Here is a 17,365-nt window from a genome sequence, read left to right as displayed (position 1 = left end):
CACTCTCAGGGTCAGGAAGGAATTATTTTCGCCCACACTGAAAAACTATTGCTTATTCTTTTTTGAGTTCTTTTGGTTTATTATACTAGCAGAAACTGTTGGTGTCATAAAAATGAGACAATCTCCCCAATAGGTAACTCATTAACGTTTAAATGGCATCCCAGTAAGAGTCAATTATTGTGCACAAGGGGGCAGAACATTGTGCACTGTATTACTGGGAAATGTTGGTGGAAAACTGTCATGTTCAATATAAGCAATTGGAAGCATATCCAAGACTTCTGCTGGTTCAGGGATAGAGTTCAGAGAACTAGTCGTACTATATTTTTTACCAAAATCACTCTGTTCATATGGCTCCGTTCATAGCCACACAGCATATTTTCATATAAACTATGCATGGAATCTAGGGTATATATGAGGCATGCTTTAAAATACCATTTGGTATCAAAGTTCCTAAGAAATGATACCTGTTCTACCTTGACTTCTGACTAAAAGCCTACAGAGTTTTGTGAGAGGGTTGGTATTGTTGGTTCCTGAACCATAAGAGGGATTCTGATGGATCAGACCAATGGTTCACCTAGTTCAGTGTGCTATTTCCCACATGGGCTGGCCCTACTATTAGGCAGAATAAGGTTGATGTCTCAGGCAGCTGATGATGGCAGGCTGAGAATGGTGTATGTCAGCATTGGAGAACAGAGCTATGTGTGCCACTTGTGGCCTGTTGTGTGCTCCCTAAGCTGCCTCGCTGCCTCATGGAGGGTGTTCCACTGCTAGTGTTGATCTAATATTTAACTGCTTGTTTGGTTGGCTTCTGCATATGGAATGGGAGAAATCACCATTTTGTTCTATGCATCAGCAACGAAAGGCCGAGGGGCCAGAATGGAGAACCAGATGCCATTGGGAAGCCTAACAAGCAGAAGATAAAAGGAAGACGACTGCCCTTTTGTTGCTCTCAGGCAGCTGGTGTTCAAGCCTCTTTAATTAGAAGTTGTGTGGTAGCCACCATATCCATTAGCAACTGATAGGCTTTCCAGCTATTAATTTCTCTAATCCTCCTTTAAAGGCAATTATGCTTGTGCATATCTTGTGGCAGTGAATTTCGTCACAATGCATGAAGAACTCTCCTAACAAACCATTACATTTCTGCTATCATGAGAGAAGCCATGCTTAGTCATGTGCCAGAGGAGAGATATGCAGGGCTAATCCAATATCAGGAAGCAAGAGTTATTGGGCTCGACATGGTAAGGCAAGGGTTAATTTAAGAACAACACAGATCCCACACAATACAGCTGGTTGTAATCAGGTTAGATTCTGAGAGCCAAAAACTAGCAAGAGAGTTTCGAAGCCTGTTCTAGTTTGCCAGAAAATAAAGCTTGTACAGCTTTCATTTGGGCCTGCTGATGTTGTGTATTTGGAAGCTCTGGAATTGCTGGGTTTACTGTTTCTTGTATACTTGAGAACATGTATACATGTTCCAGTTCCTTGATATCTGGGGAACCAGAATCACTCAGTTCAGTTGAGATGAATGTTAACTGGGAAGATGATAAGGTTAAGGTTCAAGTTCAAGTTCAGGTTCTGGTTTGGAAAAAGGGCATTTTGGCTGATTTCTTTACAGTACTCTTGAAGTCTCCTCTGTTGATTTAAATAATTTCATGTCCCTTCTACAGTTGTGACATTAACGTTTGGCAGTTGGATCATGTAACCATATGTTTCCTATTCTAGCCCCTCTATAGTTCTTCACAACCTAGGTTTGGGGACATGTGATCATAGATTTCAAAGAGGGTAGCTCACTTAGACCTGTGCAATATGTGGGAGCTGTCCAGCAATGGCAGTAGTTCAGAGGACCCAGTGAGCTGTCCACAACTGGCTAAACAAGGATGAGGTCTTCGGAGGCTATTTTATTGGCATTTTCCACACCACAATTGAAGGTATAATTACTCAACCTGGCATTGTTTTTATATTATTTTGCAGTTCTTTTTCACATTTATTAGCTCCTAATCCAATTGTGGGATCCAATTCAAGGTGCTTGCTTTGACAATAATTTCCATGCAGCTTGCAACCTTGAGATATAAAACACCTCACCCCATGTGTACTTCTCCACATTTTAAGATCATTAGTGGAAGCTCTTCTCTTTATCCCTTTTGGACTGGAAATTCAGAGTGGCCTCACAAAGAAAGGTATTCTCCATGGCAGCTCTCCTGTTATGGAAAGCAAGAGCCATGAAGTTCACTTGGTGTCCTCACTGATATCTGGACAGCTTCCTCTTCCATTCTCCCTAGTTAGTTTTTGAAGATCAGATATACAAAGTCCTGTAGTGAGTCTATTCCTAAATACCTGGCAAGAACAATAGATGAAAGATTTCTTTTCATAGCTCTTGTCCAAGTGGACTGCATCTAGTGTAGGTTGTTAGTTACCTCTTGATTGGCTGGAGAGACGAGAGAGTGGCTGACAGAGAATGACTGGCATCAGATCATTGATGACTGATCATGTCAGGAAACCTTTCTTACTATGTTTAAGATGGAGACAAAAGTACATTGAATGGTAGGTAGAATATGTGGGATCCATTTTGGGTACTTGGTAGGACTTTTACAATTATTTATTTATTAAAATACTTATATCCCACCTTGTACCATATGATCAGAAAGTCATATAAATAAAATTTGTGCAACCAATAATATATAATGGTAGCAAATACTAGAAACTGATGGCAGTACTGAGAGCCAGCGTAGTGTTTTGAGTGTTGGACTAGAACTCTGAGAGATTAGAGTTTGAATCTTTGCTTCATCATCAAAAACTACTAAGTGACCTTGGGCAAGTCACATTTTTTTCAGCCTCAGAGGAAGGAAGATAATTCCCAACCTCCTCTGAACAAGCCTTGCCAAGAAAACCCCATTATAGCTTTGCCTTGCAGCTGCCATAAGCCACAAACGACTTGAAGGAACACAACAATAAATGACAGTAGTTACTTTCCCAACAGCAAATAAGTGTCTTCACATTCTGAGTCAGTTGTTAACATTATTTTTCTCAGCAGTTCTGGGAATTCATAGAAGTTAGAGGCTGTTGAAAACATGCCCAGTTGATTGTTCTTAGTGGAGGGAAACAATGCAAAATTATTTTAAGAATTAGGCAGATTCAAGATATTTGCTATGTGCCTGTGGCATTGGAATTAGTAGGGGAAGGGGTAATATCTGCATGAAAAATGTGGTGTCTGACAATGTTTGTTTGCCCAGAAGTAAGTTGTACAATGTCAAATGAGACTTACTTCCTAGGAGGTGTGTTAAGAATTCCAGTTCAAAGTGCTGACTAGAACCAATCAGTGTGCTAAAGTCTGATGGTTTTCCTTATAGAAATCAGTATTTCACTTAATGATTTCATTTCTGTATATAAGGTATGATAAACATCAAGCACCAGGAGATGTGGAGGGGAGTTCCTTTCCCACTCAGTGGCATTAATGTAGAAAAATGAAGGGAACAGGCCTGCCCTGTACTCTGCATTCAGCTCATGTCTTTTGAAAATACAGTTCTGATCACAGGAAATAGTAATTTTCTTCATGCCACTCTCTCTGCAGTAGAAGTTTGTCATATATCTTTTAAATAAAGACTAATGATGCAGTTTAAAATACAGTCTGTGTGAAGAGGTACTAGTTCTCTATATTGCTTACTGTCTTGCTGAAAATGACAAGGAGGCTGCTCTCTGTCTCAGTAATGCCATTTAGGAAGAAGGCTGCAGACGGACACACTTGGGTAGCTTTCGGTGCCATTCCTGTCAGTCGAGAAGTGCAAGGTCAATGGTGTACAGATTGCTTCTTGTGATGTGGCAGCAGCTATAGTTAAGATCTCAGCTTCGTACAATGTCCTGATAGTGTCAGCAGGTGGCTTACTTGCAGTAAAGTGAAATATCTAATTATAATAAATGTGGCAGACAAAAGTTGTACAACCCTTGGGGGCTTTCCCAGAGCTACCACTATGGAAAAATATGACTGGTAGTTTAGAGTTGCTGCCTGTAAAGATGGGTTGGGGCAGCACTGTAGGGGAACCATGATTCTTAGCATCAAAGCTCGAGGATAGTTTAATGAGCAGAGATTATGGTCTTATCAGCCACCATGAGCCCTCAAGCTTCTCTGTTCCACCAAAGCTTTGGGGTTATTCAGATGATAAAAATAATCTAGGATGAATCTGGGTTGAATCTCTGTTGTTCATATACAATCCGAATGCACCCAATTCAGTTTTTTGGGGAGTCTGGCCAAACCCCCACTTAACCCATGATAATCGATTCTGAATTTCTCCCTGAGTTTAAAAAAACCCCCAATTCGCATTGTCGGCAGTGTGAATAACAAATGTGAATAGATTTATTCTCTTTATTCAAGTGCTGGCATGTGTGAGCAACCAAACTTGCAGAGATGTGCATAGATATGGATCCATAGTGTAATAACAAATCTGGAATGTATTAGTGAGGTCATTTGCATCATTCTACTAAAAAAAGATGCTTGAATGGCTCCCTGGCTGTAATCTTCCTTAAAGGTAGGGAGGAAACGGATTTCTGTGCAACAGTATATAGCTATAAACTATCCTTTGGTAATGCCGAACATTTGTTTATAAATAAATAAATATGTGCATAAAACATACACACACAAAACACAGATCAACACAACTGCCTGAATTTTTGCTCACTTCTTGAAGGTATGGGAATGGGGGGGGGGGGGGGGCTATCATGATGGATGCCTGAATTTCAACATTTACTGTTTATTGCAACACCACAAGGTAAGGATGAGGGCAGGAGGGCTATGAATATACATTAGTTATTCATACTTTAAACAGCTGTATTTTTTTCAGTGTGGCACAATGGAGAAGCCTGTTTTGATGTGTGTAAAAATAAGAAGATTAATGTGTACATCTGTAAAGGTAAGATTTGAATGGAACTAAAGGCAAATTCATAGTCACTTATTTTGAAACAGTGAATTCATATTAATCTGAAACGCATAAAGCCTTTATTCCGAACAAATGTTATGAATAGGGCAGAACAAACTATGGAAGAATATTTAGATTATGACGGTAGGGTCTGGGCTTCATAGGATGTCATCTCTTTGTAGTATATATCAAGAGTCAATATGTATACAGCTTGTACATACACCCACCCCTTCTTATACATGGATTTTTTATACACAAGATTCAAGCATCCACGGTTTGAAAGTGTTCAAAAAAATGTGTATAGTATAAATTAGAATGTCCATTGGTCTTTTTGCTTTTATGTCAAATGTTTAGGTAAAGCAGATTCTATCTGACAAAACCAAAGAGATAAACCACATAAATATCACTAGTACTGTATTGTCTAGATGAATCTTTTATTAAATGAACTTTACCCATCTCCTCTGACTTCTTGGATTTGGTCCTGATATTATGCAAGTATAAACAATTAAGACAACCAGCACCTGGTTACTGTTGGAGCACAATGCTAATGCAACACTGGTGGCTCCAGCAGTTGTAAATTGTCCTCACTCATGGAGTAAGGCATTTCAGATCTCCTTGTGCCAGCAATTCCTGGCCTTTTTGAAGAGCCTGGGGGCACAACAAGCCCAGCTGACATGCTGGTAGAGCTCTGACTGGATGCCTGAGGAGAGTTCCACCCCTTCTACGACCTGCCACTGTGGCGTGCCAGCACTACTTGCCATGTTGTCTGAACACCTTGTATCTCCAATTCTGGCTGATCCTATATGCTATGCTTTGCTAGTGAGACTTTTCACTCTGCTGGCTTCAAATAAGATTTTGCTTTGGGTATATATCAATGCAGAAATTCCTGCTATTTTCATAGGGAGTGACATGAAAACATGGAAACAGTTAAGGATTTAAATCCCAAGATATGAAAAAATGTCATATATCAAATTTCTTTAGGGGAAATTTCTTCATGAGTGAATGTTTGCTTCACTTGTACACATTATACTGGACATTATCATGACGTTACCACAATATTTTTTCCTCCCGTGTTCCTTTTAGAGCATATAAAAGTAGCTCCTCCTCCTCCTCTTCTTTTGATAACTCCCTGAATTACCTTCTGGGTCATGTTGGTTGGAAGATTTGGGAGTTATGATCCATAAAAGTATTTTTCCAAGGTTTCCCTCCCTTGGTTTCCCCTTCAGAACACTAGTGAAGTTTCCACAGGCATAGAATTTTGTGCTTCCATCTTTTTAAAGACTTTGACAAGGGAAGCGATGTTATCAGGCTGCTGAACCTATCACAGCTCATTACACAGGATCACCTTTGCAAGTGTCACTATTTCTTCATCTTCCTGTTAATTTCTTAAACCATTGTTTTAATTCAGCGTTAATCCATTTCACAGCTGTTTTTTTTAAATAAAAAGTGTTAAAAGTATCACTGAAGTGAATGCATATTGTAATTTGATAAAATAGCAATGTGTGTTGTATGTCTTCAAGTCATTTCAGACTTATGGTGACCCTAAGGCCATAAGGGGTTTTCCTGGGGTTTACTTGTCAAGCTTTCTTCAGAGAAGGTATGCCATTGCCTTCCCCTGAGGCAGAAAGGATGTGCCTTCCCCTAAGTCATCCAGTAAGTTTCATGGTCAAATGGGGAATTGAACCCTGGTCTCCAGAGTCATAGGCCAACACTCAGACTACTAAACCATGCTGGCTCTGCATTTTAATATATGTGCTTTATGTACATTATATGTGCATTATATGTTATATATGTGGTGGCTTAGTGGTTAAGATTCCATTTCTGGTGATCAGAAGATCAGAAGGTTGGTAGTTTGAGGCCTGAGTGCTGCATGATGGGGTGAGCTCCTGTCACTAGTCCAAGCTTCTGCAAACCCAGCAGTTTGAAAGCATGCAAATGCAAGTAGATAAATAGGTACCACTTCTGTGGGATGGTAACGGTGTTCGATGCAGTCATGCTGGCCACATGACCACCAGAGTGGTCCTCGGACTACACTGTCTCTTTCGCTTAGTAATGAAGATGAGCACCGCCCCCTACAGTTGGTTACAACTAGGCATTCATGACAAGAGACTACCTTTACTTTTACCTTTACCTTTTTCTATTATATATTCTTCACGGTGACATGAAAGAGGATTTAAATTGGCCCTTCTTATACACAGATTTTTAAATACATGGATTCAAGCATCCACGGTTTGAAAATGCGCTTCTAGATGCTCCTTGCCCCTCACACGTGACGAGGGCATCAACTACAGATGGGTGCTGCCATTGTTATGTGTTGGACGCATAGCGGTCACATGTCATGGTGCCATTATGATGTCGCGGGTGTGCCATTGGCACACTGCAGCATCACAATCTCACCATAAGAAAAACCCGCTTTTTGCGGGTTCTTTTTGGTTCGTGGGGAAGTCCTGCGGTCTGAAGGCTGAAGGTGCCGGGAGACCGCCTTTTTGGGTGGTCTGTACTCTGCCGTAGTTAAGCATGGTATGCTTATATTTTTAAAAGGAAATGTCCTGTTTAAAAGCATGGACCATTTTTTCCCAGGCCCACTTGTGTATTTCAGGAGATAATAAAACTTAATTATTAAAATACTGTGCTCATTGAGTGAGACAGTTTTTCTGTCAATACTTTCTTGGCAACTAGACTTATTTCTTTAGTGGCTATGAGTACATCTGTTTCTTAACACATAAATTTCTTCTGAAAGACTGCAATACAAATTTACATTCAGTTACCATACACAACAGAACACAATTGAATAATTCCTTGTTTATTTCTACACTTCAGTCATTAATGGACCTTTGAAACTGACTAGACTGCACTGCTTATCCCAAATGTTCTGTTTTGTCCAAGCAAAAGTATGTGCAATGTGAAAATAGGATTTTTAATTTTTTTATATTAGTGTGTTCAGCAGCAAGTGTACACTGAATTGCTGGATTTAAAAAACCCACAAAAGCACTTATTTGTAATAGTCATTGGTTCATTTTTGCACTATAGCACATGGGAAGCATCTGCAGTCCATTTATAGGGCAATCCAGAAGCTAATGCTCACACCTATGTTTTCTCCCCATCTTACAGCTCTAGGACCAGAAGATAGCTTCCAGAATTAGTTTTTCTGTTGATGGCAAGAAGGAAACATAGCTCAAAGTCTGTTCTGGAAGGCTGGCATGCCAACCACAAACTTCTAGGATAGATACAAGTGTGGAGTTGGATGGGTGGAGAATAAGCCAAAGTTTGCACTACTATTGCACTATTGGACATCTCCTAGCATCATGTATAGTTTAGGACAAGGTTTCTAAAAGGCAGAATAATGCAGTAGATTTGGTAAAACCATATAATTAAGGCATATAGTTGTGGTTCTGACGTCCACAGTATAAGGCACACAACAACAACAACAACAGGTTGTGCATTAAATTCATATTGAGCTGAGCTGTGAACCATTTGGGCCAGGGATGGGGAACAGATGGCCTTCCAGATGTTATTGACTTGCAGATGCTACCAGCCCCCCTAAGCAGTCTAGAGGGTGACACATATTCCCTATCCATGACTTTGGCAAGCCACTAACAAATTCTCAGTCTCAATCTAGTGTCGCTAATATTATGACAGTAATCCTGGCCTAACAATACAAGATTGTTTTAAAGATTACTGAGATTATGTCCATAAAGTAATGTGAGCACCAAAGAAAAACATTCAAGAATTCAAAGCAGAAACATAACAACAGTCGTCTGACTGAATACAAATATGATTACTGACGTGTTTATTAGCAGTCATAAAATGAAACTGTTGTTTTTTAAAACTAGTTTCTAGACATCATTGTCATCAGAGAAAATCTTGAAAACATGATGTCAGTGTCCCCCCTAAGAAAGCTTTTCATGGCAAAATACCTAAACGTAGCCACATGGGGGTGCTGTGATAGTGACTCTTTTATTGCATGGGCAAACTGCTTCAGATGAGAGGAAGAGGTACGGACATTATCTCAAAGGCAGGCTATGGCAGAACCCAAGCTGAATCATAGGCTGGGAATAAATAATATTAAGTATATTTCCAGCCACTGGGGCTATTATGCATTGTTATTACTTACTGTTGGTGCATGTGAATAACATTATGTGAAGAAAAACCCAGCTGCCAGTTATTTTTCTGGTAGAACCATTTGGAAGGGCCCTCAATACCTTCATTTCATTCAGCCAGCCTGCAGGACCTCAAGAGAGAGCAATTTTCAGTGACTGCTATTGTCAAGCTGAAAAAGAAGAGGTGAGGAGAGGCTATTTGGTCCTTACGCTTCTTAAGACAGAACAAAGAAGGGAAATTGGAGAGAAACATATGTGTTGTCCCTGTTCCCTCAATTTATTATTATTTTAAATTTTGGGGGGGATACAACATGGAAGACAGCGGTATATTATGTCTGTTACAGCTGAACTAGGCAGTGAAATGCTGCCAATATCTAGACAAAGATTCTTTCAAAATTTATCCCATTAACCCATCCTAAATCTTTGCTCACCCAAAGAATAAGCTTGGTGGCAGAACACATGGTTGAAAAAGAATTTGTCAGATCTCTCTTTTTAAATGAAAGCTTGTTGTCAGAGTTATAGCAGAAGGCTGAGAAGTTCTTTTGGAAAAAGTCTGTGCAAGGAGAGTTGTGTGCATTTTCTTGTTATTTATCTTCTCCAGTGTGAGGGAAGAATATAGGCATATTTCTTCTTCTTGGATTAGAATGAAATAGGAGTACAAAGTTTTCAAAGTAATTTGCAGAAATGTGTTGTCATGGAGATCTAAGGGAGGTAGATTCTTTATTGCATTAAATATTAAAAATGTCATTTTTTCCTTGTTATTCTTTTCCTTTTGGCATTCATTGGTGTTACTTAGTTGCACATTGGTGTTACTCTCTTGGGACATTTACAGTGTCCCAAGAGAGTAAATGCATTCCATCAGCACAGTTCTCAGAGAAGGATGCATTATGAATTCAAATGGAAAAGCCAAAAAAACCCACTGTTTTCTTGCTTTTGTTCCCAGTCAGCTTACTGCCATTTTTCATCATTTAATAGTTTCTATCTATAGCATCTGAAACATGGATGCTACAAGCACAGTATTGTTACTTTTATCCCCTTAATGCTATTTTATCCTCTTTTGCTTGATAAAGAAGCCTGTGAACCTTTGAAAGCTAGTGCAATGTATTTTTGTATCAAAGAAGTCATTCTGATATTCCCACAGGCTGAATTTTGGATTTTGTTGTGTTTCTCTTAAGGACAACATGGCTACCTCTGAAGGGTCATAAATAGGTGTTCTAGAATACTTCGTTCTTCCACTGTAAGATATTTCCAGACATCACACCTGACCAGAGAGTGAAAACCATATTTCTTGTTAAATTGGCTCCAAAATTTCTCAGCTTAATCCTCTCTAGAAGTCTTTAAAAGTAACATTAATGTTCACAGTGCAAGTGTATGTAGCTTACAGTGTAAAGATATGATTTTTTTATTTTCCCTACTTCATACTATATGTTAATTAAAATATAGGTAGTAGCAGGAGCAGTACTAGTAATTCTTATGTAATAGTCTCCTGAGGAATATTATCTTGAATAGAAGTTTAAGCATATCATTTTGCTAATCTATGGAAAACCTTGCTAAGAGCATGTTTTGTGACACTTTAGACTTTAAGAGAGCTAAATCAGTTTGTTTGTAGTTTGACTTATCAATGAGAGCCTGTAACATCTTAGCATTTGTACTAATTCGTTATTTGATAGTGGCCTATGTCTTGGTTAAATGAGATAAGGGTAGTGAAGCAGGATAAGTGTCACACGAAATCATTCCTAGGACTCTTGTTTCTTTCCTCAAGAGGAGGAAATTGTTGTTCAGGTTGTTCAGCAGATTCTAGTGTGTGGAGTGGCATGAAGAATAGAGCTGTACAATTTATGATCTTCCAAGCTGAACATGGCCCACCAGCCAAGTATTTTGTTTTGCCAGGTGCTTGATACCTTGTGGTAGGGAAGCAGTCCCAGCAAGGCAGAACCCCCCCCCCCCAGGAGGATTAGCCAGACTATGGTGAACTTCCAATCTTAGCTGGGAAGCTGCCTTCAGCTTGTTACAAGTTGCCCATGACTGATGCAGATGTATATAAAATAGTCCAACAGTGCAATGCTTTTTAAAAATTTTTTTTTTTTTGCAGAGGAAGATATATATGTAGGGCACACATGGAAGCGCTTAGAGTTTGACAGCCAGATGTTACCATTGTTCTGATTGTTTACTCAGAAATGCAGTTCACTGATGTCAAGGTGATGCTTTTGTAAGTAAATATGTTTAGGATCATGGAAAGAACTAGTTTGCTAACTAGAAGTCACAGAAATAGTTATAGGTGGACTTAAAATGATGATGTCAGCATCTTTTCTCCTAGAAATGAGTCTGTTAGAGACTGACAGTTTTTTCACATTATATCATACAATCAAAGAGTTGGAAGAGACCCCAAGGGCCATCCAGTCCAAACCCCGGCTGTGCAGGAACTTACAATCAAAGTATCCTTGACAGATGGGCATCCAGCCTCTGTTTAAAAGCCACCAAAGAAGGAGACTGCACCACTCTCCGAGGGAGTGTGTTCCACTGTTGAACAGCTCTTACTGTCAGAAAGTTCCTCCTAATGTTTAGGTGGAATCTCTTTTCCTGTAGCTTGCATCCATTGTTTCGGGTCCTGTTCTCTGGAGCAGCAGAGAGCAAGCTTGCTCCATCCTCAATATGACACCCCTTCAAATACTTGCTTATCATATCACCTCTTCACATTCTCTTCTCCAGGCTAAACATCCCCAGCTCCCTAAGTCATTCCTCATAGGACATGGTTTCCAGACCCTTCACCATTTTAGTCACCCTCCTTTGGATACACTCCAGCTTGTCAACATCCTTTTTTGAATTGTGGTGCTCTGAACTGGACACAATATTCCAGTTAAGGCCTGACCAAAGCAGAATAGTGTAGCACTATTAACTCCATTGATCTATACTTCTGTTGATGCAGCCTAGAATCACATTAGCTTTTTTAGCTGCCTCATCACACTGCTGCCTCATGTTCAACTTGTGGTCTACTAGGACTTTAGATCCCTTTCACACGTAGTATCATTCAGCCAGGAGTCCCCCATTCTATATCTATGCATTTCATTTTTCTGCAAATTGGATAAGCATGCCCTCTATTCTTTCATCCAAGTCATTGATAAAGATGTTGAATATCACTGGACCCTGGACAACACCCTGTGGGACCCCACTAGTCACTTCTCTCCAGGATGAAGAGGAGCCACTGCTGAGCACCCTTCGGGTTTGGCCAGTCAACCAATTACAAATCCACCTGACAGCCATATTGTCTACCCCACATTTTATTAACTTGTTTGCAAGATTTCATGGGAGACCTTGTCAAAGGCCTTACTGAAATCAAGATATAGTCATCCCTTCTTATACACTGATTTTTTATACACGGATTTGAAAATGTTCAAAAAAAGTATCAATTTCAAATATCAAACCTTGATTTTCCATTTTTTATAAGGGACACCATTTTGCTATGCCATTATATTTAATAGGACTTGAGCATCCACGGATTTTGTTATCCACAGGGGGTCCTAGAACCAAACCCCAGCGGATAACAAGGGTCCACTGTTTGTGATGTTGACAGCATTACTTTCATCTACCAAGCTGGTAATTTTATCAAAAATAGAGATCAGATTAGTCTGGCACAACTTGTTTCTCAGAAACCCATGTTTACTTTTTGTGATTATGGTGTTCCCTTCTAAATGTTCATAGCACAGGAGGAGGAAGAGGAAGGAGGAGGAAAGAGAAAAGTGTTGCAGCGGCAGTGTGAGAGGAGGGAGGAGGAGGGAGGAGTGCACTTGGGGGGGTTGCATGGGATCCAAATTAATCTGATAGCTTGCTCTCACCATTGAACATTCGGATCGTTGTAGTTCTTTAAAAAAGAACTGCTAAGGGATCTGGTGCCAATGCACCAGTTTGAGTAGGGTTCCCCCCCTCCAAACTGCATCGTTTGTGGTCTGGGTGAGTGTGAACTTCAGAGAAATAAACCGGTCCCACACTGGTTTATTTCTGTAGTGTGAATGAATCCTGAATAAACACAACATTGTAAACAACTGCAATTATTAGACACAAGGGTGGGAAAGCAAAGATGCAAATGTGTCAGATGTGGCAGTGCCATTCAGTACACACAAAAAGGATATATTTCACTAGCTGCATGTTTATATACAGTCAGCCCTCCATATCTGTGGATTCTTTATCCACGGATTCATCTATCCACAGCTTGAAAATATTCCAAAAAGTATACATTTCAAATAGCAAACCTTGATTTTGCTATTTTATATAAGGACACAATTTTACTATGCTATTTTATATCATGGGACTTGAGCATCCACTTATTTTGGTATCCATGGAGGGTCCTAGAACCAAACCCCAGGGATACCAAGGGCCCACTGTAATAAAGCTCTTCTTATACTGTGCCTTCAACTCTATAGGAAATTACTGTGAACAGTATGTGAAGTACTGTACACACTAATGCCCTGCTCTAAGTACATACCTGTAATGCTCAGAAGACATTGATCTGCTTAGCATTCTTCCTGGTCATCATTTCAACTTGCATGAAGCACATCTTGACATTGTAGTACTCACAAAAATTTGTGAAAAGGTTCCTTTTAATAAATAGGCTTTAACTAATGTCTCTGAGCCCCCCCCCCCCCCACTGTGCTCAAATGGAGCAATGGTAATGCTTTACATTTTCTCCTCCAAACAGAAGAAACACCAAAGCCATAATGGAAACTTATAATGTCAGGAGGTTATTTTAGCTCATTACATTTAATGAAAATGAGGTGAAGTCCTAGCTAAAGTGCTTCCAAATAGCATTGGAGAGTGGTAGTAAATGTGTTTAAAAGGTTGTAAAAGCATGCTATCTGCAATACTCCCCCCAACCAACATTGTGGTGGGGTGAAATGGCACCCAATGATCTTGTTATTTCTTCTTTTTTTCCTTTAGATTTCACAGTTGATAACTGAGACGGGTCGAGAGGGACTAAGTGAAGCTGTGCTGAACCGCTACAATGCAGATAAGCCTTCCTTGTGTAGCATCCCTGCCTCCCAAAGCACCTGTGTTGCCAGTAACCCATCAACAGGCACCTCAGTGGCAGCTTCCTTTTTTGCCAGGTACGTTTGGCTGTTCTGTATACCTCTGGTTTGCCTGGAAGAGTAGAGAAATAGATCTAGAATAAATGCAGATAAAAATGGTTGAGAAAAGGATCTGATAATGTGATCAATGCTACATGCTGAAGTTGTGTCCTGTAAGTATTGGATTTTCATAAGGTAATAACAACCATATATTGTTTGGAGGTTTTTTGTTTTGCTGATTTGGAGTATAATCTGTCTCCATGTGTTTAGTTGGAACTCTGGAAACCTATGCAAACTGCTCATGTTTAGAAGTTCCTTGACAGCCAAAATGGAGATCAGTCCACATAGGCAGCAGGAAAGTAGATGGAAGGAACTTGGTAAGCAGCTAGTGGGTGAATTAAGATTTTTTCAAGTTTCTCAATGTTAAAAAAAAAGCACACACACAGACACTAGCATCCTATGAGAATGTATTATCACATCAGGCAATGGGTTAGAAACTTTCTCTTTGATGTTCTAATTAATTTATGAAGTTTTTTAAAACAATACTTTTATGAAAAAGATAGCACTCTTCACCTGTAAGCTGCAGTTCACTCTAACACTTTATTCTGCTCCATGTGTGGGTAATGCCTCAGTGTCATTTCAATAAGTGTGGGCAAAGTTTATATTTATTTCATCAGTTCCTTGACATTTCTTAAGGAAAATGAATGATGCCCATGTGGCACCATCTAGTTTGGATGGACTGTTATTCAAAGCAACCTGAATAGTGTTTCTTCTACATGCTGTATTCTACACTAGGTTCATTAAGAGTCCCACATTCCTATTCCTTGTATGAAAGCCAATTGAGTAGTAAAAACTGATGGTATTTGCCTTAGCATCTGAGTTGCTGGCAGGTTAAGGAACCCAGAAAAGGCATGCTGGTGTGTGCAGTTCTGTTTTCCTCATGATGGGAATAGCTGGGGTGGGATGAGGGGACGCAGGAGGAACAGTTAAAGAAAACATTACTTTTACCACCAATCTTAGCATCTACTGCCTTGATGCAGTTACTTCTCTCTGCCAAATATAGTGCTGGTCTTCTTACGTATCAGGATGGTCTAAATATTCTAAAGACACCAGATGATCTGGGAAGCTAAGCAGGATCAGCCCTAGTTTGTACTGAATGGGAGATCACCAACAAATACCAGGTGTTGTAGAATATATGTCGGAGAAAGGAACTGGCAAAACCACCTCTGAGTATTCCTTGCCTAAGAATATCCTATTAAATTCATATGTTGACAAACATGAAGGCACAGACAAACAAATTCTGACTCGATCATTTCAAAATCATAAATCTGTCAATAAGTTATCTATAGAAAATCAATTAAATATATATATTTCTATTTCCAATTCTTCTCTAGATTCTATTCTATATTGTCTATTTCTCAATAATAATAACAACTCCTTGTATGCAACCCATTTATCCTTTTAAAAAGTCTATTTTCTATATAATGCTTCTTCTGGTGAGTTCCAGAAGGTTTTAGAATAAAAATAAGCTTCAAATCTGTTCCAAATTCTCAATAAAGATCTCCTCACATAAAGCTTATTAATTCTCTGTCCACTTTAGCATTATCGTACGAAAGCCATTCATGCCAACCAAATCTCAGATCAGAAGCCTCCAATTGCAGCAGACTTTCATTTTTCAATGTTATCCAATTCTTCAGTCATACTAGAAAGCAGACATAGGCCTGAAACAAACCAAACTTCTGTAAACCACTTTGATCTGCTGGAAAAGCGGTATATAAATAAAGTTTTACTACTACTTTTTACAAACCGAAGGGTTCTAACAAAAAATGTAAATAGCCAGGATAAATTGAAGAATAACTGAACCCTGGAGCAAAAAACCCAATATTATTTCTAAAAGTGTATAAATACCCCACTGAGAAGTCTGCAAATGCAAAGAGTGAATATATAATGATATTAAAAATGTCAAAATTCAAAGCCAGAGTAACTAAACCCTGGAAGAAAAAAGCCAGTAAAATATCAAAAATGGGTACAAACAAACCCCTTTAAAATTATGCAAATGCAGAAAATAAACTGCTATAGTATTAAAAACTCAAGGCCAGACACGTTTCGACTATCGTCTTCCTCAGTGGCCTGCCAACATTCAAAATATAACTAATATATCACCTCCTCAGTTTACACAATGTGACTGCACTCAATTCAAAAGTAGCAACTTTAGGGGTGTGGTGTGTAGATGACACATGCTCTCAAAGTGGTCGGAAGTTGATCTGAGGTTGCCTAAGGCAGCCCAAAGCCGCTGGCAAAATGAGCGAATTTAATCTGCTCCTGCCAGTGCCCTGTTGGAGACTGTGGCAACAACCCCCTTCAAGAGTGGGCCGTCTGATTGCCACAGTCCTGGACGAATCATGGTCAGAGTGGCCAGAGATAGCTCCTTCATGCCCACAGTAATATAACTTTTAGTCTGGCAAGCCAAAACTTCCTCTTTGCTTTGCATTTGCCATATCTTAAATCTGGTTCTTGGTTTTTTATCTTGTGAAATAAAAGCTGAAATTTCTTTCTGCCATTGCTTGAAATAATAATAATAATAATAATAATAATATAATATCTGTTTCTTACCCTCCTTTCCCCATGGATCGAGGCAGAGAACAGCAACAATTGACAGACACACTACATCAGTTAAAACACATCAGGTAAAATACACATCAATTTAAAAGGACACATATACAATTTAAAAAGAACAAGATATACACATATTAAAACAATCCACATTTAAAATATATCATTTAAAATTCACAATTTAAAAATCATCTGGGTAAGCCTGCCAGAAGAGACTGGCCTTTAATACACTTTTAAATTCAGAGTATTCAGCTGTTGAATTGAATGCTACATCATTAGACTAAATCAGTATCATCTGAAACAAAAATAATATTTTAGGTAAAACATTCATTTTAATTTCAGAAATCCCACCCAACAATGACAGTTCAACTTTGTCCATTTCATCTTTCTAATATTCCCCACTGGTATTTTAAAATCTCTGTTCAGTATACTGCAATTACATGATGTTACTTTGTTAGTCTTAAAATAGTTTAAAATATGTCTATCAAGATAACTATTTAAAAATGTTATGTTTTATGTTTCTTAATGTTTTAAAACTGAATCTTGTAGATGGTTTTAATTTTATTTATAGTTGTGGACATTATGTTTCCAAACTGAAAGGAAAGTGGAAACAGAATAACCCTAAATTAGAGACGTATGTTGAAAATGAAAGACTGTTGGCTAAGTTCATTTATTTCTTGGAAAAACT

At 38.9% G+C, this 17,365-nt stretch overlaps 1 protein-coding gene across 1 annotated transcript in view; it reads left to right on the top strand.

Annotated features, from left to right (window-relative positions):
* KIF26B (kinesin family member 26B) overlaps positions 1 to 17,365 on the top strand; it is a 321,102-nt gene that overhangs the window by 80,035 nt on the left and 223,702 nt on the right. The window contains exon 3 of the mRNA XM_089529798.1: positions 13,937 to 14,103. Within this exon, the coding sequence (XP_089385924.1) occupies positions 13,937 to 14,103 (167 nt within the window). The remainder of the gene's footprint in view (positions 1 to 13,936; positions 14,104 to 17,365) is intronic.

The sequence above is a fragment of the Sceloporus occidentalis genome, unplaced genomic scaffold (assembly GCF_023333645.1).
Source record: "Sceloporus occidentalis isolate IW3139 unplaced genomic scaffold, rSceOcc1.0.p SCAF_6, whole genome shotgun sequence".
In the NCBI taxonomy this organism is placed as follows: Eukaryota; Metazoa; Chordata; class Lepidosauria; order Squamata; family Phrynosomatidae; genus Sceloporus; species Sceloporus occidentalis.
Note: the sequence above shows the minus strand (reverse complement) of the source record. Positions and strands in the feature narration are given on the sequence as shown.